At 38.7% G+C, this 22369-nt stretch overlaps 1 protein-coding gene across 1 annotated transcript in view; it reads right to left on the bottom strand.

The window, feature by feature from the left end:
- Positions 1-22363, bottom strand: part of mnb (minibrain) — a 35919-nt gene extending 13556 nt beyond the window's left edge. The window contains exon 1 of the mRNA XM_018540220.1: positions 22164-22363. Within this exon, the coding sequence (XP_018395722.1) occupies positions 22164-22352 (189 nt within the window). The 5' untranslated portion in view covers positions 22353-22363. The remainder of the gene's footprint in view (positions 1-22163) is intronic.
- Positions 22364-22369: the final 6 nt, after the last annotated feature.

Raw genomic sequence — 22369 nt, 5'->3', positions numbered from 1 at the left:
GTAAGCATTCGTTTGGTGGTCGCTTACTGATGTTTGGTAGTCCATTCTCGAGTATTGGTAGTCAGAACTATAACTAAGTGTATCAATAAACGGCATATGCTCATGTATTTTACCTGATTGTTTCTAAAACTCGGCTTTTTCGATTACATATAATATATAGGCTAGCTATTTAATAATATAATATATATATAAAAGTGTGTAACAAAAAATAAAATTTTTATGACATTTATAAAAGTATCGTGCGTGCGTGCGTGTGCGTGTGTGTGTGCGTGTGTGTATGGGTGTGTAATATTTATCATGACGAACTTATTATATATATTGCTGCATGTGGTTCTATCTTTTGTGGTTCGCGTTTTTCCTTTTTTTGACAATTCTCATTATATCTTTGACTACCAAACGTCCGGAATGGACTACCAAACGTCAGTAAGCGACCACCAAACGAATGCTTACAGCCATTATTGCATTTGCAGTTTGCAAAGCCGAGTTTTTAAAATGGGGGGGGGGCTAACTTTACACGCATATATCCTTTTTTTGACATTTCCGGCTATAATTTCGACTACCAATCATCGGGAATGAACTATCAAACGTCAGTAAGCGACTACCAAACGAATGCTTACAGCCATTATTGCATTTGCATTCTGCAAAGCCGAGTTTTAAAAATGGGGGGCTAACTTCACACGCATATATCCTTTTTTTGACATTTCCAGCTATAATTTCGACTACCAATCATCGGGAATGGACTACCAAACGTCAGTATGCGACCACCAAACGAATGCTTACAGCCATTATTCCATTTGCAGTCTGCAAAGCCGAGAGTTAGAAATGGGGGGGGCGAACTTCACGCGCGTTCTTCTTTTTTTGACATTTCTCATTATATCTTTGACTACCAAACGTCCGGAATGGACTACCAAACACCACCAAACGACCACCAAACGAATGGTAATGGTCATTTTTAGATTTGCAATAGTGGGGGTGTCAACTTCACATAGCCCATCTACTCTGCTCCTAGGATCAGTAGTACATAAAGAATAGAAAAATGTTTTTTTAATTTCAGTTACTAGATTTCACTTCTTATTAAAATATTATATAGTCAAATGTATGTATAATAATTGATATAAAATGTACTTTTTTTTATTAAGTCTTCAGTTTTGTCTATAAAGATTAAAAATTGAAAAGTTGACCTATATACCAGTTTCGGTTTCCTGTATAGCAGAACTTGAACTAACCGACCTCGTATTATTCGATCCCCCGGTTATCCGACCATACTATCGAATATTATCTCTCAATCAGTCCAATCGGTTTCCCAATTAGAGTCCATTTTTTAAATACTTAATATAACAAAAAATTATCGCTTCATTTGAATAAAATTTTAGGAAGAAGAGAGTTGATTATATAAAGTTTAAAGATATAATTAAAATGTATATCTAATATGTTTCTTTATACAATCAAATCTAATCTCTATTATGCAATTTCTCCGATTATTAAAATTGAGTATTTAAGATTCTATTGTATTATAATATCCCTATGTCTGTACTATGATTTTATAATCCGCTGTGATCGATATACGATATAATCGACACAAAGCAGAAGAATTATTGGTAAATAAAAGGATTATTAGTAAATAAGAGGATCATCTTAGAATATCTAATAATTTATCTATTAATTTTAATGGTTCGTTGCAGAGCGTTCTATTGTATTACACTGAGTTCTATATTAAATTGTTAAAGTATATTAAGTGCAATAAAAGACTTCCGAAATCCGAACAATAAATTAATAGTTAAGATAACACCAACAATCTTTACCAAGAAAAAAAGAAAGAATGAATGAATGAAAATCATTAATCTAATCAGTATTCATTTCATGACGTGGAAATTTGAGAATTCGAGAACAAATTCTTCTTGTGCTGACCGTTCAATTCAGTTCGATTCAGTTTAGTTCGATTGCGTGAACCAAAAAACCGATATTAGAGCGAATTCGTCGAACAGAACCTATGATTTTATTTTCATCCTTTCTCATATTGTCAATTGTTGACAATACACATATATCCCTCCAATTTCTTTCTCGATTGGAACACCCGTTCATTTTCCATCTCTCGCTTTCTTCTCAACTATGACATCACGATCGCAGCAATGCAACTTTGGGGAGCAAGAAAGAGACGAATGTAAGAGCGACAGAATGTCGACCACCTGCGCAAACTTTACGTGTCGCTATAAGCGCTTCGAGAAACAAAGACCCGAGACTTCTGCAAAAGCACACATGTGCGGAAAGGTTCCCTCTTTAAGTTGTGTGAGCCGGATTGATTGAGGTATCCGCTAGATGGAGCATGTATGGCTTTTCAACGATCCATACGTAGAAACTGATGAAGGCTTCAGAATCGTAACTGTGCAGGCCCGAAAAGAGAGGGCCTTGCGGAATAATCTTGTGTAAAAACGTCTAGTCCGTATTTTGGACTAACAATAATATATCGCGTGGAACAAAAAATGTAGAGAAAATAAGCAAAACTAAAATTTTCATCTCGCATTTTTACTTTTCTCGATATCACGGAAAAAACAATTTTTTAAATACACACCCAATAATTAAGTTGTCGATTACTTAGTGATTTGTTCATTATGTGATTTGCGGATTTAGAGATTGAATGAATGTATACTCTTTCTATGGTGTTCTTTACAGAAAGGTGAATGCTTTTCCAAAAACTGAAGTCGACCTACGTCCTTTTGAAATAATTTTAAAATTCCTTTTAAAATAAAAAAAATGTAGATCTCAGTACTTTTCCAATTACTATGATGAATGATGCATATAAATATACAATATAACTGCATAGATCAAATTTGCGTAACATATATAAAACGCCTGTAATAACAATAATGATAGTAATAGATATATTGTAAAAAATAAATATACAGTATCCTCTGATGTTGATAAAAACAAAGAATGAAGGAGGCAAATGTAAAGAGAGCCGAGGTGAAAGAAGCTCCACGCGACGACGTGCCTCTAGTATCTTTCCCTTTCTCTCTCTCTCTCTTTCTCTCTCTCTCTCTCTCTCTCTCTCTCTCTCTCTCTCTCTCTTTCTTCCTTGCCATCCTTCCTCGCGGACGGTCACCCTCTTTCTCGTTTTCCCCCCCCCCCCCCCCCATACGGTGCGTTCACCATTAGCTTCGCCAAAAGCAGCCCACCAGGACCACTGCGAGCGTCGAGCGATGAAGAAAGAGAGCGAGAAAGATAAAGGAGAAAAAGAGAGATAATTTCGATTAAAAAAAAAATCGATTTTCAAATTAATCGAAGGATTATCCGTTAAGTGGTAGAAAGCCTTGTATTGACTTCATTGGAGTTTTTTTTTCCCCGTAGGAAAAGAAACCCGATCACAAACGGTTGAATCACGCAGTCCTCGTGAGTACGAATCATTCTCGGGCCGATAAATTCGACTTGCCGAAAAAGATCATCGAATAGATTAAGTACCGTAAGGGTTAAGGTCGAAGGGGACCTTGTACGAGTCGGTCCCGATGTAAGGAATAATCCCGCTATGAATCCCCTTAGCTTCTTCCTGGCAATGAAGTATCGGCCCCACTTCGAAAACCCGTTCCTGGCGCCGCCGGTTAGTGCGTTTTTGCGTGTTTGTATCGCAAACGAGTCTCACTAAGTGGATTTTCGCGTTGCGGAATCTCACAGAAACCCTTAAACAAATACGAAGGAATACGAAACAGGATTAAATCATCTCGCAGACATTTCCTTGCCCGCTTGGGAGAAGTTAATTGCGACGTACACTGGTACGAACAACACTCTTTGATATGCTCCTTTATTTCTCAACAACATTGCCGCTGGGGGCACAGCTGAGAATGTGAAAAATTGAATCTGAAGATATTTGTACAAAGAGATAGAAATAACTGTCTAAAAGCGGGATACGAGAAGTTTCTAGCGTAGAGAGCTTAAAGCTGTTCATGAAAATTCTACGAATGCGACTAAAAATATTTCCAGCCGGTACAAAACATACTTAAAAGGCGCAGTGTTTACATTCTTCTAAAACTCGAGAAAAAAATATTTGAGTTTTCATTCGCATTCCAAAAATGTAGAGGACATCCGAGAGTTTACTTTTTCAGGAGGAAATCTGCAAAACTTGTACATAACGTGGCATGGAAATGATTTATTAAGGACTATCATTGAACATTGGTATCCTTCCTATTGTTGAGTTAGTTATGCGTTTGTAAGCTACAACGAGGAAAATCCACTCAAATCTCTCTCTCTCTCTTTCTCCTCGAGCGAAACGCTTTTCCCGCCTTTTCCCGCTCAATGAACTTCCGCTTTTGCGTACGACTTCGCAACTTTTGTTCGCGAAAGGGGGTCTCGGCGAGTTATTTATAAATCACATTTACGCCGGATCGACACACAGTGGCGGAATATAGCCGCGAGTACATCGCACTCGTCGTGCTGGGAGCTTAGAAAGCGGGCTCGATGGACGTGCATCGAAGTACCGCATAACGCGATCGCATCGTCAGCTGACTGGACGATGACGAGTCGACATAAATTCCAACGTGGACAACGTCACACGACACTTAGCTTTGCATTCCACCTTCATTTTTCCGCCTGTTGTCTTCCTCTATGAATAAAATAATGTTGTTCGTAAACAACTGAGTATTTAACACGATGAAACTTGTAGGAAAATCATTACTCAGAAACGCGCGGGAAGGGAGAGAAAAAGAGAGATAAAAAATGTGTTTATTAATGTTCTAGGACAAGTTTTCTAAGAATATAAAACATAGCTAGTGTTTTGATAAACAAAACATACGATAATTTGACAATAAAATAACACGAGGATACAAAAGGCAACAAACGTATCTAAAGATAAGAATAAAAAATACAAACAAGAAAAAACCTGACAGTAACGCAGTTATATATATAAAATATAAAATTATATATACAGAGAGAGAGAGGTTTGCATCAGTTATGTTCGCGTGTTAAAAATGATACGTTTTCACGGCGCACGCCAGAAATACGAGAAAATAAGATTATTCGCCCGACAAACATTTCGCAAGCGAATTAAGATGCCGAGAGAATCAAGCGGCGGAGACGACGATGAGGTACTTAATAACGCGAAAAGTATCTCGGCAGCGCCCGATTTCCATGGAGGAGCTCTCTCGGAGCAACCTGATTTAACTCCGGTAGTATGTTATAGCGAAGTCTATACTTCTAGAATTAATACACAGATCTCTCGAAAGTGTTGCTTGAACCACAAGATTTATCCTCAAGTGACGTTCCGCAGCCAAAGGAAGATCCACCCCCCCCCCCCTCCCACTTCCTTTCACTCTATACTGATTTTACGAGTTTATTTATGATACGCGTGTAGAAGAAACTCACCGAATTTAGTTTCGGTTACTCAACGAGGAAAATTATTCTATGCTAATATTGTATATATATTTTATCAACAAGTTTTCAATGTTTCACTCCGAATAAATTCTACAGGTTGCTATTACATATTACAGAATCGTTTTTCATCATTCGTTTAGAATGGATTAAAACGTTCTTTTCTTCAATTTTCGAATTATCCTGATTCTGTGATCGTGAATCGTCGAAATCTTCCACAGATTTCAAATAAGACTACTGTATTCTCGTCTCCCCTCGACATTCTCGCGAAGATGGACCATCTATAGGCAACTAAGTGCAAGGCAACGTCGTCGCGGGATGATGGCACGTATATTTTTTGCCGAGAGAGCTATCGAAGGAGAATGAAGAAAGAAGGAAGAAGGAGAAGCGACGAGGATGCCATCAGATGATGGCGAAGCCGTTATGAATATCCGCTTCGCAGAGACGAATGCCATACGATCCAGGATTCAGAGAACGCAAGAGATATAGAAAGACGAAGAAGAGCCAGAAAAAGGATGGGAGAAAGAAAGAACAAGATAGCAGAGAGTCGAAAGGTATAGATAAGGTAGATAAGAGAAAGGTAGAGCCGACCTAAGTATTTCGATAACTGTTCGATAAGACAAGACACTAAAAGAAATGTCTTTTCTCGTGTAATCGCCGTTACAATTTAGATTCTTCGTGTCCTTTTCGAATCTGTTTTCTTGAAAAATAAGTATCAACATCCTCGAGTTAACAGTTGGAAATAAGAAAGTACTAGTTCTCACGAATTAAGAACGAAGAATATAAAATCATGCGCCTCAATTAAGAAGTACGTGAAGTGGACTCATATATTTGTGATCCATTTATTATGGCACGTAATGCTGAAGACGACAAAAGTCGTAAGAAAATTAATTTCTCTCGATACTTCCAAGAAAATGACTCTGAATCAGACCATCGTCTAGTGGAAAGTAGAGAACATTTTGCTTTTACCCTTCTCATACTTTCATTATGCTCAACAAGTCGATGAGAAATGTTTTGCCTTACCGACGACATACGTTCATTGTACTCTTTCCTTTTCGAATCAAGAACAGTAGAAATTTCGTGTATCATTAATTTCATTTTCATTATTCATTAAACGCTTCGTTATAGTAACAATGTCATTAGTTCCGCGGGCAAACTCCAAAGTTCATTGCGTAATTCATATATGAATACGTACAAAAGCAGATTATAGGTATACTGTTAGATATCAAAGGAGCAATGGGTAACTCAATCCCTTCAGTTAAATTTGTTATTCTCAGCTTCCATGTATGTCAAAATTGTACATCAATCTATTTCGGTTTAATTTCGAAATAAACAACGTTCATATCACGCACAACGTATGCATTCAGTAAAAAATAAACTGAATTTAAGTCAAATCATTTTCTGGAGTTAAACTGTTTGAGTTGAATTAACGACATTATATTATATTGAATAGGAGCAGTGGTGCGCTACAGAAATGATTAAAAGTAACTTTAATTGTGTGGGTATATAATTTGACATATTATAAATTTATACCGATGTAATAAGAAAAAAACATGATATTTTGATTAGTATTTATATAATATACGATTGAAACTTTATATAATTTACATGTATTTTAATTCATTTTATTATTTCTTCATTGTTAAATATTAATTAGATAATAATACGTTGCGCGTTACTACTCTTGGCTGTGTGCTTTCTTTTTTCTTTCTGTACAGCGAGGAATATCCTATATATGATCACTATAAAATATCTTTCCGGTGAAGGGGTTAACGGAACAGTGTCCGGAACGACCGCCCGGCGACTCAGCCGTATCACGATCCGACCCTGGAAGGAGAGAAAAGAGGAAGCGGACGGGGAGCGAGAGGGGCCGAGGTAGATAGAAGGGACGTGATCAGCCGAGTCATGAATGAAGTGACAGACGAAACGAGCGAGAAAGCCAGCGGCGGCGACGGCCGTTTCGCGACCTTCCGGAGCGTCGCTTACGTGCCACTTCTCTCGCCTCTCGCGAACCGAGACAGTCGCAAGACGAGCGTCTCGTCGACGTCAAGCGCAACATGTATCCCATCGCCATTATGATTAATAAACACGCTATACGATGATGGACGCGCAAATCTGGCTACTTGCGGACGATCTGCTAGTACTGAAGTATACTCGTAAGAGATTAAAAATCATTAGGAATTACATACGTAAGAAAACCCTCTTGATTTCGAAGAATGTTTGCACCTCGTATACATAACAAATTAGGCAAATCTATTGTCAGTTTCTGAGAATAAAACTATAAAATGTATAGAATACTGAGAATATAGTTGAAATAGAGTTTTTTCACGCAAAATTGTATATATCCGAATAGAATGTACCTATATAAAAGATACATTCGCGCACAGGAAATTCTATTCTTGACACTTTTTTTCTTTAAAAATAACCAGCCCTGATCGCCAGTTTCAAAATTGTCTCTCGAACGAGTTGAAGAACTCGTGCTATACGTCTCGTGATGTGCAGGGTGCTGAAAAATATTAGCTCGGTCCTGCGAGCGTTTCTGAGTCATCAAGCTTGAGCAACGGTCAACGGAAAGTTTCGGCACGGCCAGACGACAGAGAACCGATAGAGGAACGACTAAGAGGAAGGGAGAGGCACGGGGAGAAAAAGACAGACAGACAGGCAAGCAGACAGACAGACAGACAAGCAAGCACGAGAGACAAGTCTCGGGCCGTGCCGCGTCGTGCTTAATCCGCTCGAGAGAGAAATTACTGTAGGACGAGATCAGAATGGACAATAGCTTAGAAGTTGTAGGTAATTCCGCATGGGTAATTATTGTGCGCGAGCTCGCGCGCGAAAGTCTCCCTTTCGGCGTCGTCTCGGGGTGGATTTTGAAAATCTGAACGCGAGCGGGCTTTAATTTATCACGGCGACCGCGAGAACGGCGCGTTATAAATTAAAGCCTCCTCCTCCTCCTCCTCTCCTTCTCTTGTATCCACCTCCGCCTCTTCCCCGCGCGCTGTTGCTATATGATTTATTCCGCGAGGCAACGCGCCTAACCGCGTGGACCACGGCGCATCCTCGAAAAATAAACTCGGCCGTCGTCTCTAATTAGCGGCGTGAGTAGATTTGGCTAAAAAAGGGGGCAAAAACAGAGAGATCGCGGGAATAAACTGGAGCAGCGTGCTCTCGCGAAATGTTGTCTTTATTTTCTTTTCTCTCTCACGGGATATTCCGATTTAGAAAATTAAATGATACTTTATAAACGGTGATACTCTCACGCTAGTATCTCGCGAAAATTGCATTTTTGTTTCTACATGGAAATAACTTTATTGGTCTACCATCGAAATGATTATTCAAGCTGTTTACCAGAATGTCAAAATTTGTTTGTATTCGTGTTTGAGAAGAAGTGTCCTACAACATTATTTTCAGATGTATAACTAAATTTTTAGATTCGCGACAAAACCGTACTTTCCCTCATAAATAGCTCTCGGGAATGTTTTTCTGAAATAAGCCATTTGAGTAATGCCGGTATCACAATAGCGATTTGAGATTGCGTTTGCATTCGCGATTGCGTCCTTCGACCAATCAGAAAAGACCTAGCCAGCAGCTCCTTTTGATTGGTCAAGAAACGCAAACACGAACGCAGACGCAATCTCCAATCGCTAGTGTGATGCGGGCATAAGATGCCGGTCGTCTCTACACGAAATGTCGCGTTTCGGACCAATCCTTCTTTGTACTTCAGAGGAATCCTTGGAAAGACGAAAGTTTCGCCGATCCTTCGTTTTTCGATCATCCACGTAGGTAGACGATTAGAGGAGTAGATTGAAGTTTCAAGGCCGAGAATCGGTCACCTGGAAGGAAGAGGGCAAACGATGTGTGTGGACTAACTGTTCCCTTTGTAAGCGGGACGAAATCGCCATCACCGCTGCGAATTCGCTGCAGAAGGATGCGATAGCCAGATCGGGTAAAATCAGGGCGGACGACAAAACAAGAAGGCAATCACGAAGGGGGGGCCTCCCCTCGACCTCCTCGAATGCGCGGCGCTCTCGCCGAGGCGCACGTAAAACGTGTAACGCTTAGTTGCACATCAAGCTCATCGGCGGACACAAGCGAGACTTTATTGTAACCTACTTACGTCGAATTTCACGCGCGACGCCAGATTCCCGGAGATCGTTCGTCTCTCTCTTTCCCTCTTTCGCATTTCACTTTGTAATAGCGCGACTACGTACCGACGTGCATACGTCCTGATTTATCCGGAACTCGTCTTCGCGTTTCTTCTGCCCGATCCTTTCGTCCAGAGATTCCAATTTCTTGTTCTACCTCATCGATATTTTTATCGTGATTATGTACAGCTGTTATTTATAGAAGTAGGTAAAAAAAAATGCTTTGTGTATATTCTCGTGTCATTTATCGCATGGGAAAAATATATTTATTATATCTATTTTAGAACAGGTGTAAAAGATTCATTGTTTTTTATGCATTTTACGTTTGCTTACTCTCGAGGATTTTACAGCAGGAAGCTTTTCGCTGCGAGATGCCTTTTGGAATGATAAAATAAATGGGAACCATGAGATAGAGTTGAGTACATATTGAAATTTAGATATGACACCATTGAAGATTACGGCAGAGAAGTATATATTTGATATATGAGTTAAGATGGATAACTGCGAGGATTGCGTTGTTCTTAAATGAGTGATCGCTCAACCGTGACCAGTGGAGAGATTACAAAAATTTTCGATTCCTTTCTCGCTCTATTTAAAGCGAGGATATTGCATCGTGTTACTGACTCAAATTTTTTTCGTATTAGAATGCGTTAAACATTTGCAGTCTTTCCCAGTGATACTTCGCTAATTCAATTTCTTGGAATTTGTGGAAATCCAGAAGAAATATTATTTAAAATAGTTACTAGTGTTGGCTAATAATTATAGAACGTTGTTATATACAATCTACATTTACATGTCGAGTTATTTACGTTTTTACATAAGTTATTCAAAATAAGACTAAGATTAAGACGAGACGTTAATGTGTGTGTGGGTGTGAGAAACTGTTTTTTTGTAGTTACATTATTTTATTATGTATATATATATACACACACACACATTCAATATCCCTTTATATATTTCTAGAAACATGTTTAATGATTACCTACTCCACATTTGAGTGTTAAAAGAGAACAAATAAAAATAAGCAAATAAAATCATATAAAATATTAAGAAGCTTCCAATTTCGCACAATTAGAGATTAGTTTTTATTCAAGATTCGCCTATAAACTGAAGAAGTTACCTATATCTTAAAGTATAACGAGTTAAAAGAAAGCATTTTATTTTATCTACTATAAAAAAAGTCGGAAGAAAAAGATAAGAAATTTTAATATTCTCTATAAAGGAGTATACAAGAATTGTACAAGAAGGGAAGAGTTAGGCATTTCGTTCCGGGTACAAAACTGGCTGGTTACAGCATTGTTGAAGCGCGGCAGCTAATTCTCGGTGGAGGCCTTTAATCTCACGCAGTCTCAACCCGATTCCCGCATCTTCTTTCGGCATTCGGTCGGAGTCCTTGAATATCTCTCCCGCATTATGACGCTGAGCGAATACGCATTCGCACCCAGACAAGTAAACACAAGCGAACACCGCCGAAACAGGCTAATAACGCCAAGGACTTCGTAGAAAATGAGAAAACACTTTCAAAGGTGACTTCTATCAACAGCTCTCCCTCTCTCTCTTCCACCGCTGCATTATACGATATGCATAAAACAGAACCTTAATGCAAAGTATCTTTTAACGCATTCTTAAGCATTCCAAATGCAAAAATATGATGTAGACAATTATCCTTTTTGCCTTTAACCATCTTTTAGTAAAGTGGTACGACTTTTGGCTTTATCTAGTTTCCAGTGCCATTACGTTATTTAACGTAAAAAAAAGTTTCACGATAGGAGAGTGGAGCAAATATAAACGAAAATTAAACAAAATTTTTTTACATAAAATAAAAATACAAAACATTTTTTTATTTTTTTACGTAATCTTCTGCTTTGGAAACGCATTTTCCCCATCTAACTGGCGTCATTATAAAAGGAAGGTGGACGTGTTGTGAGCCAATTGCGCACGAAGGCCTCCACTCCTGCGTCGTCTATAAAACGCTTCCCTCCCAACCCGTATGAAGCTGGCCCCCCAATATTAAAAAATCGATTTTTTTCTTCATGCATTTGTGTGCTCATCGTTTGCTCACCAATGCTCAGTTGGAATTTTCGTTTTGCTCACTCGTAGTTCAAAAGATATATTCTGAAGAAAAAAATCGATTTTTTTAAATTGGGGACTAGTGTGAAGTTGGCCCCCCAAAACATAATTTTCGTATATCTTTTGAACTAAGGGTGAGCAAACGAAAATTCCAACTGAGCATTCGTGAGCAAACGATGAGCAAACAAATGCATGAAGACAAAAATCGATTTTTTAATATTGGGGGGCCAGCTTCACACGAGTTCCCTTCCAACGCCTCTTTCAGGGGTTCAAACATGTGAAAGTCACATAGATATAAGTCTGCAAGGGGAGAAGGAGTGTTCAAGTGCAACTCAGGAAATTTGCTCCAATTTTTGACGTGTTTGATCGCCGTGTGTGGCCGAGCGTTGTCGCGGGGCAAAATCACGTTTCTGATCGGTTGGCGTCGTCTTTTAGTCCGATAAGCAGCCTTAACTTCGTTAAGGAGTTGGCAGTAATATGTAATGCATCGGTCGGTCTCCAGAAGGTCACAAACCGCACGAATATTGTCTTCCGTTAGACTCGTCCTGGAACGGCGAGCGTGACTCTCATTTTCGACGCTCTTTCGTCCTCCAAGAGAAAGTCTTGTGCCAAAAGAATACAGGGGGCTGGCTGTGAGAGGGTTGATTTCCCAAAGTGTTGACGTAATGTATAGAGAATTTCAACAGGCCGAACTCCCTCCTTCGTCAGAAATTTAATTATGCGCGCAACGGACGGATGAACCTCTTTCTAGCTTATCTTGTTGCAGACTGCTGTACCGACCCGAGGACGCTCTTAGGCTGGAAATCCCCTCTTAACATTCCACCAAAACATCCTTAACGTTGCATCGTCCTACTTTACCTTCTCTAGACTCCAGAGCGAAATTCTCATTTATATTTGATCCACCCTCGTATATTATTTATAGCAAGGGGGAAAAGTATTTGTATAGAGAAATTTTTATATAAAAGACTTATTTGTAGAAAATAAATATTAAGTAGCAATTTTTATAGTCAGGAAATTAAATGTATTTTAGTTATTACACATCTTTTTAGATATAAAATTATTTTGAGAAATATACAGTCTGCTTATTCTGTGTTAATAAGTTGCTAATTAATATTTACCTTTTTATAAAAAATAAGATTTTTTTTAAAAAAGATATCTCCTCCTTTCTTCATTGATACTTTTTTGTATTTACTGTACTTCTTTTTATCCATATTTTACATTGATTAAATGAACAATGAATAAAACAGCGTCAGGCTCCAACCCTAATACTTTTCTTGAAAATTTATCTTAGGAGGTTCTCATCCACGGTAACTAGCTTCGTATACTTTATACTAGGCCCTTCACTTTACGAATATTGTATAAGGGTTTCATTAGAATCAAACTCCGCAGATTGGCGAGGTTCTCTCGTCGGTGCAATCGCACCGAACTCGAAGAGTCTCCTCTCCCGAGTGCATGCAGCCTCCAGCGTGCAGTATGAGACATTACGTACGTACACACGAGACGAGCGGACTTTGCATCTGGGTCGTCTTTAATTATTCGCGAAGCTATTCTGACTTGTGACAAGCGCTTCGAGCGATGGGATTCGATTCCTCGTCGTTGCCGTCCCTTAACTTAAATGTGCGAACCTACGGTCGTCGGGTCTCATGAAACTCCCTCCCCTACCCTCTTTCCCTCTTTCTCTCTCTCTCCTTCCCGTTTTTTCTTCATCATGTTTCACGAGTACGTTACGCGACGTTTATTCTGCAAATTGCTACCTCGCGAGACGTAAGACGAAAATGTGTCAATGGCCGAACGTCCGAGTCAACGCCCGCTCATCGATCTTTTTCGGTACGATATATGCTGCTCTTAAAAGTGACGCAACCATTTCCAAGAGCATCGGAAAAAATTTTTCATCTTTTTATTAATAAATTATCTCTCTGTATACACAAGTGATTTTATTTTCTTCGTGTAACTATAACAAGTGAGCCCCAGCATCGGGCGGCGAGGAAGGAGCCCGCGAATGAGCGCTCCGAAAGGACGCGCGGTGGTTGCACTTTCGACCCACGACCCTCGGGTCAGGTTGCAACCGATTTAATTTCAAATTTAAACGCCGTTTGAATTTAAATTTAACCGGTGCCGCTGCTCGATTCCACGTTGTGGCTCACCGAAGCAAAATCCAAAATAGTGTGAGTATAATTCAGGCTTATTCGGGCCGGAAGCCGCAAAGTTAAGCGGCCCCCCATGATCGTTTCATGTTAACCGATTTTAACGAACGCTATACGCATTCTCTCGCGATGACTTCTCGATACACGTTACGCGATCCAACAGCAAAACGCATTCCACAAAGTTATTACTTTATAATGTAACATATATCATAAATTGTTTGATTATTAATAAATTATTAACCAATTATTAAGATATTAAAAATACAGGCATATCACGTAAAATGACATAAAATAGCATATTATGTCAAATATACATATATTTGAAACGCAGCAAATTCATGTAAATGAGCCACTTAGCATATTTCAAAAATAGCCGATAAAATGGAGTGGCTTGACTACAATTTCAATGTGTGTACATACATCATATGTACAGTGTATCGATTCGGAGCAAGATTTCGGTTTTGCTGGCTTTCACACGCCAGTTTCGAAAATAAATACTTTGCACGTGTAAAAGCCAAGAGTATTTCGATATAAATTTGCCAGTGTATACAATTTCTGTGAAAATGCGCGCGATTTGGATCTGACGGCGACAGTGCGCCAGGATTAGAGCGCGATCGATAACAAAGCTAAAATGTCATTTTGCAAAAGTGACTCCGCGGCGTAATTTTCTTCGGTGACTTTCCGAAGAAGGATATTACGAATTCTGCAGGGAGAGAGCCGCGAACTTTTAGGGAGTGGCGCATCGTGCCCTTCGGTGAAAGACATCGGCCGATTCCGAGAGCTGCCGGAAAGAGAAATGGAGAAAGAGAGAAAAAGAGAGGAGGAGGAGGAAAAGAGAGAGAGTGAGAGAGCACTCCAGACTATTTTCCTACCCGCGTCTTCTCCTTTTCCGCGCGTCTGTCTCGCAACACGAGTTCGCGCATCGCTTCGATCTCGCAAACTCGCGAAACAAAGTGCCGGCTCGGTGCTACGGTGCGGAAAGACAGACGGTGCGCGCTTCTCTCGTATATATGTTAAATATTTCGCGATCTTGTCCATTGTTCTCCCGCCGCGTGAATTGACTTTATTGGCTTTGGTGCGCCGAGTAGGATTCGAAGTGTTCCCTATTTGTCCACGTATGTCGTACGACGTTCACGAGGGATAATTCTGACTCCGTGACAGATGCGCCGTCGGAATACCTATGGTTCAATTTCAACGAAATCTTGACACGTTGTCGCCTATTCGTGTCCAAGTATTTCTAATTAATTCACTGGCTAACCAAAAAAAGTTTCCCCACGAAATTTTGTGTTTACTGAATTTTGTAAAATATAATATATTCATAAAAAAGAAACTGGACTATTACTTATATCTTATTAAATACCAAAAATAATAATAATTAAACATTCAAAATAGCCATCTTTAGCTTTGGTACAAACGTTTCAGGAACGCATCAATCATGGCTGCACACAATTATGCACTGGATAAATTCTTTTAGATAGGCAGCAGAGCGATCTTTAGTTCATCAACCACAAATAAAAGTTCAATAAAGTCTTTTAAGTTTAGTTGTTTGATATAATATTTAATAGAAGGCGTATAATTAATACTCTAGAGTTTTTTTTAAATATACGTTACTACTCAAGTAATAAATTGTCGTTGTCGTCATTTTAATATCAAAACGACGATAAATAACGTCGGTTTGCTACGTATAAATAATGATTTGACACATGAAACTTTGCCACACTAAATTTTTTTATCTTGTACACAAAGTAGTATCCAATAAAACCCATTGTCTTAAAAAAAAAAGTAAAATAAAATCAAAAGTAACTTGCTCAAATAATTGTAAAAATAAAACACGCGAAAGAATTTACAATTACTTGAATATAATTACTCGTGAAAAAAATCTTGCGTTAGCTTTGATGCGCTTATTTCTGTTTATTTGTTATTTTTTCCGAAAGCCTTACTCTCTTTGTTATTAAAATTTATTATTTTTTTACGTTTTATTAGATCAGGTACATATATATAGGAATTCGACCCAATTCGCACACATTTGTAATATAAAAATTGCTCGTTATACTAGCACGAGAAAGAATTCTGTTTGTATTCTTTGATGATGTGCTCGGAGGGTTAATACTAACGTAATGTACGGCGATCATAAATACTTTACCGCGATATTACCGTGGCGTTGTTGAAAATAACCGTGTATGAAGTATTCAGCGGCTTGAAGCAAACGTTAGGGCGTAAATCGTTGCGTTTTTATCGATCATTGCGCTCTGCATCGCGCACGGTAGTGCCAGCCCCTCCATTATTACGCGTTCATTATAGATCGGAATCTCTAGCGTCCGCCTAAATCCGTCATTATCCGTACCCGCCGTGCCTCAGCCATAAAAATTACAACGTCGAAACATGCAACAGGTTCACGACGAGAGATCGCCCCTTATCATCCTCGCTCAGTTCGCAACGAAGATGACCCCATGGCGGATTCCAATTCATTTTTATCTTCCTCGGTAACGACACACTTGTTGGAATCTGACATTCACAATCAGTTCGAAAAAAAAAAACCGATCATTTGATTGCAAGCCATAGGCGAGGGATGTTAAGGTACTTGAAGACTTTTAAAAAACAAGATTTTTTACAGACGTCTACACAGAAAGAACAATTTTGCTTAAGTATTTAAAAATTTAGCTGGATATAGATATATCTAAAAATAATTTTGATAAGCCATCAGAATAATTATGTAGGATGCTGAAGCACAAATAGCAACGTTTCAACGTTTTTCGTTCTATAAGCGTTTTATATAATTATATTGATAATCTAATAAAATTATTTTCATGTCTATATCTAGCTAAATTTTTAGATACTGATCGTTCTTTCTGTGTACACAATAAAGTGCTTTCATTAGAAAACACAAATCGACACAAACGCCGTTTTATCTTTCTTGACATTCCATAATAGAGTAATAAAGTGTTAACTAGATACTTGTGTAGATTTGTGTCACCAAATAGAAAGCACCCACGACGTACACCTTAAATGCACACGTTAAATTGCTGAGAAACGGGACTCCGTGCAGCAAACGAAGATTCCAAGACATAAACCATGAACGAGATATCCGAGCGCGACGATAAGGACGACCGCGACCAAATTAAGACGCACGCTCATCACGGATTTTTCACGGAGGGGGAAAGAGAGTAAGTTAGTTAATATCCGGTTTCTTTTTCCCCGGAACTCATGATACCACGAATAATCGGTGCGAACCGGCCGCTAGAGAGACCGCACCGCCATGGACCGGCACGGAGTCGGCACGGCTGGCACCTAAGCGCATAGCTAGTCGACCTGCATCCACGGATATGCAGGATTCCGGCGTCGACGGACCTCATACCACTGGAATGCACCGAACGAGCTACAAGCTCCATACTCCGTCCCCCGGTGCCCCCGGCCCCCTGGCTCCGGCACGCGCTTCTTCTTTCACCTTTCTCTCCCCATTGCCTAGTCAAGCTCTCTCTCTCTCTCTCTCTCTCTCTCTCTCTCTCTTTCTGGCTCACTCGCTCTCTCAGTTCTCTGCCGTTATTCCCCTTTTCTTTTCGCGGCCTTCTTCGCGACCGCTTACCAGTTACCACTCGGAACGTGTTAATGGCTTCGGCCGGCCACTTGGGTTACCAAGCGCGAATCTCGTGTCACTTCTCCGGGTTTTTGACCGGGTTCTCGCGCCGATCGATCGACGAGTTGGTCGACGACCAAGAGAAACGTACGCGAAAGTTTCCAAATGGACTATTACCCTCGTAACTTCGTCGTCAATAATTGTGCCAGTTTGTCGTTAATCGTAACGTAATTAAAAATAAAAGATCTCTAAGTTACCGAATGTAATAAAGCCGCGCGTTGAATTAATTTTAGACCTTACTTCGATAAAACTTCAGTCTGAGTTTCACCAGTCGGAAGAATACGATGGGGTAAATATAGAATTGCAAAATTTTAGCTAAAGGAGTTCGCGATGTTCTATAGGGATACGTTTGACACTGTGAATTGACGCACAGAATGACCTGAAAAAGAGTACGTTTCCGGAGTTCCCGTAGAAAATTACCACTTTTCAAAATTACTAAAGCTGCTTCAATGAAGCGCAGAATACGATGCATTTGACCTCATTGCGCGTCCCGCAGTTACCCAATTTTCAAAACACCTTGAACAATTTCGAGAAATGGTTCCAAGACGAGCCTTCTCTGTGTCTCGCGCGATCGGCGTGTGCCCATTTACTCGTCTCGTTCAATAACCGCGGCGAAGAAACCACGTGACGAGCCCGCGCCTCGCGCAACGAGAGATTGAATCGGTGAATGATTTATCCGCGAAGAATTCAAAGAATCGACAACGAAGAGATTCCATCGCTACGATGGACTCTCGCATTCCGCATAATTGCCGTATATCGTCGTCGATCCATAAATAGCGACATGACGGAGCCCTGACATGTTCTCCCGCCCCCGCCACTCGCTTTATTGCTCTTCGATCGTGGCCGATCGATCGCCCGCGTATCGTTATGGATAAATCGCGGCGCCTCGCGAGGACTACGTAATCACCCGACGATTGATGGCGCGCCACCGTTACCTCTCACGTAACCAGCGCCGATAAAACGCACGGCTTCGACGCCGCGATAGCGCGCCGCGCGTTTTATCAGCTCGAGATGTGAGACGTGCACGCGTTCGTCGATACAATTCGTCCGTCGGGAATACGGATCGTCGTTCACCCACAGCTGGTTCCGGATCAAGCGAGCGAACGAGCGTGAACAAATGCGAACGAACAACTTGCTCGAATAAGGGCGAGCAATGCCACCCTTGAAGGGGAGGAGGGTTGCTTATTCGCATTTGTTAGCGCATTCACTATTAGATATCAAAGAAGCAATGATATTTTAATACTTCGAGTAACGTTTTTTTTTTTTATTATTTTTAATCTTCATGAGTATCAAAATGCGAACCGTTTCTGTAGTTAGTTTCAAAGTAAATAATATTCATACTGATGCACTTAATAAATAATAATAAACTAATGGCGAATTCGATTGGATTGCACCAGTGCAGTGTGATTGCACCAGTTCATCTTTTTTCCTTTTCCCTTCTCCTGGAAAGAAAAGGAAGAAAGATGAACTCAGGTGCACTCAGTGCGCACTAGTGCATCCAATCGAATTCGCCATAAATTTTTGAGTCAAATGTAATAGATTTTCTCGAGTTAAATTATTTAACTCCATTGTTTTAGTTAAATTAACGACACAGTAGGAGCGCAGTGGCGACTTTATTGATTAAAAATAATTCAAATTAGATATAATGTGCGTGAATTTAACAGTGTTCGCTTAATCCGGTTTTCCTTGTATCGCGATCGTCGATCTCGAACGCGTACGCAATTGTCGCATGATCTAATCGGAAGATGATCTAATCGGGGATTAGTCGAATAATGCAGGATCGCTTGGTAATAAATATCCTCGATTACTCAGCGCACCTTATCGCGCTGCGGTCTGAAGTTGCCTGTTATTTCCGTCAGAGTTGCCAGATGAGGCGACATGTCGTCTTTTAAGCGACTTACTCTCTAAAATTTTTTAGAGTAAAATATCATTATAAAAGAGTTCAAATATACTGTCACTATTGAAAAAGAGTGGCAAATTTTCACTTTTTTTTTTAAGAGAAATTTATTTTAAAGAAAAGAAACTTCACTCCTCTTTTTTGAAATAAATTTCACTACAAAAGTATGAAAACTCATTTCAAAAGGGAGTAAAAATCTGCTATTCTTATTAAAAAGTACAAATTTTTTACTCTTTTTAAAATGGCAATATTTTAACTCTTTTGGAATAAGATTTCACTCCAAGAAATTTAGACAGTGCAAGTTTTGCAAGGTCTGTTCTTTTTAGCTACTCTTGCACGGTTCATTTTTTTTTCTTTCCATGTTGGAGAGAAAAAGAGAAAAAATTAACTGTAAAAGAAGTTTGGCTAAGAAAACAAGCATATTTATTACAAGTTTTAGAAAACAATGGGCGACATGTCGCCTACATCTTGCAATCTTGATTTCCGTCAATCAGTACCTGACGACACGTCATCGCTGTTACCGAAATTTCCGTGATACGATAACGATTTTTGTATAAGGTCCTTTTTATATGAAATTTATACTCTTCCACGTCCATTTCACGTCAGAACAATCTGAATTTTTGTTCTTCTTGAAATGTCGTCTCTCGCGTAGGCGCGATTCCCATTTTTGTCTCTCACAAAGAAAATATCGTGTATTAGTACTAAATGTATAAAAATTATACATATTTTTATAATACTTGCAAAACCAGAGAATATATATTTGTACCAATTACATATCAAATTATAATTCGTGTTATAAGACATTTTGTTTTAAATTTTACTATCAACAATTTACTATGTATTTATATAATAACTAAACTATAATATTAATTTTTATTACATCTCTCTCTAAATTATATTATAGCAAATTAATTTTCACTATGAACATAATAAAACAATGACGTAATTTACTGCAGGCACTCGTAGGTTAGTAAAATTTCTTTCTCATCCTACAATAGCTTTCAATTATAATTAAAATATAAGAATGATTAAAATTAAAGAATTGTTATATTAAGATATACCCAAATTATAGAAGTTATTTTTTGAAGAAAAATATAATTTATGTCAGTATAATATATCAGTATATTCTGTAATAACAAAAATTTCATTGTAATTTTTATTGTATCTTCATCATATGTGTGTGTGTGTGTGTGTGTGTGTGTGTGTGTGTACGCACGCATGATTTTCAAGGTTCAATCTGGCAGCAGCAGAATGCAAAGATCGAAGTTCATACTTCATGAATCTCTCAAGCTATCGCGATGAGTTTTCTCCTTCCTACCTTTCACACGATCTGATGATTTCGCGACGTTGTTTATTCGTTCACACGTTATAATCGCTCGATAACGGAAGGTAAACAATCGACGTAGTCCTTGGGTAAATAAATACTATCAGTCTCTTCGTTCGAAAATTTTAACGTCAGAATCACAACGTTTGGTCTTATGTTATTTACGTTCGATAATTGCGATCAAATCGCTTATCAATTTGGTGCTTCAGTAAGTGATGCCCAAATAAACACATGGAAAGCACGGCATTGCTGAAGTATCTAAAAATTTAACTAGATATATAAGAGATCTAAAAATATTTTTGTTAGATTCTATCAAAATAATTATGTAGGACGTTCAAGTTGGTTGCTAGAATATCAAAATTTTTTATAATATTGCTCATCATGCTTGAACGATCTACGTAATTATTTTGATTGGTTCAACAAAATTATTTTCAAATCTGTATCTAAATAAATTTTTAAATACTTCAGCAAAATCGTTCCTTCTGTGCAACAAAATACACATAAAAATAATATGAGGAAGTTTCGGTAGAAGATTACAACTAGATTGATGAAATTTAATCCGGAAGATTCGATTCCAAATCCATAAATAGTTTCAGAACGATATTTGAGAAATGAGAAAAATGTTGCACATAATTGAGAAAGATAACGTTCAATCGTATAATAAATATATGGTAGATAAATGTATAAGTAGCGTGTAAATATGATCAAATAAAATTATTTACATTCCAAATTATTCTTCTTGGTATACCGTTATCTTAATAAAAATTATAAAATACAATATCAAATAAAACACAAAATTTAAGTCCAAGAAAATACGAATTGTAAGTAAAAAATTTCTAGGCATCTATTTGTCTTCAATAAATGTATAAATATAGATATGTATATTCCCGTTTGCCAGCTTCTCGTTATCAAAGATGCTGCAAATGTCGGAAATTGAAAGTTTCCACAGTTTGCCTTTCCTTCGTCGATAATCGGTAAACGACGTTTCAATAGAAATATTTTCTTATAATCAAAATATAAGGAGACGTCCATCACATCTCACACAAAATGTGAGAATATTTGAATAAACGATGCACTGGCTTTATTTTTTGGATGTCTCGGCGACCTGACTGATACAAAAACTCGTAACGTGTTTCTTCGATAATAAATAATCGTTTCAAATTCCGAAAATCTTTGAACAGTTTACACGACGATGAGAGATAAAATTAATTGGTACAGTCAAATAAGAGACATCGTCGTGAACTCGGCGACCAACTTTATTAAAAATAAAAATTTTGCATTTCGTTTGTACCTGTTTGTACTCTTATCGAGCTATCGGTGCTATGGAATCTCGTATCTTGGCGTCACGATTATAGCAAAATTTTGGTGATATGATAATTATTGATAATTATTATTATACATATATATAAATTTAAATATATATATGTACAAAAGAATTATACATACACATACAATTTATGTGTGGTGTAAGACATTTAATCACGTTTCATAAAACATAATTATTGGCAAGAAAATGCGAATTTCGGCTTTTTTTTTTTCATTTTTACCTGAAGCTTTTCGCAGGTAAGTCGTTCTCACAAGTAAGAGTTCTTACCTCATTGATGTGCTTGTAGGTCTTGATGAGATCGACGCTGAGTTTCCTGAGGGGCGCCGTCGCTGGATCGCGAAACCTGTGGGGTATCCTGGCCTGCATGGCGTGAATGTCCGAGGGGGTCTCCTGCGGAACCCCGCCGGCAGCCCCGCCACCCGCGGCACCGGCTCCACCGCATACCGCGGAGGGCATGGGCTCCTCGGCCACCA

Source organism: Cyphomyrmex costatus, unplaced genomic scaffold, assembly GCF_001594065.2.
Source record: "Cyphomyrmex costatus isolate MS0001 unplaced genomic scaffold, Ccosl1.0 scaffold239, whole genome shotgun sequence".
Taxonomy (NCBI): domain Eukaryota; kingdom Metazoa; phylum Arthropoda; class Insecta; order Hymenoptera; family Formicidae; genus Cyphomyrmex; species Cyphomyrmex costatus.
This window is presented reverse-complemented; position numbering and strand designations above follow the sequence as displayed.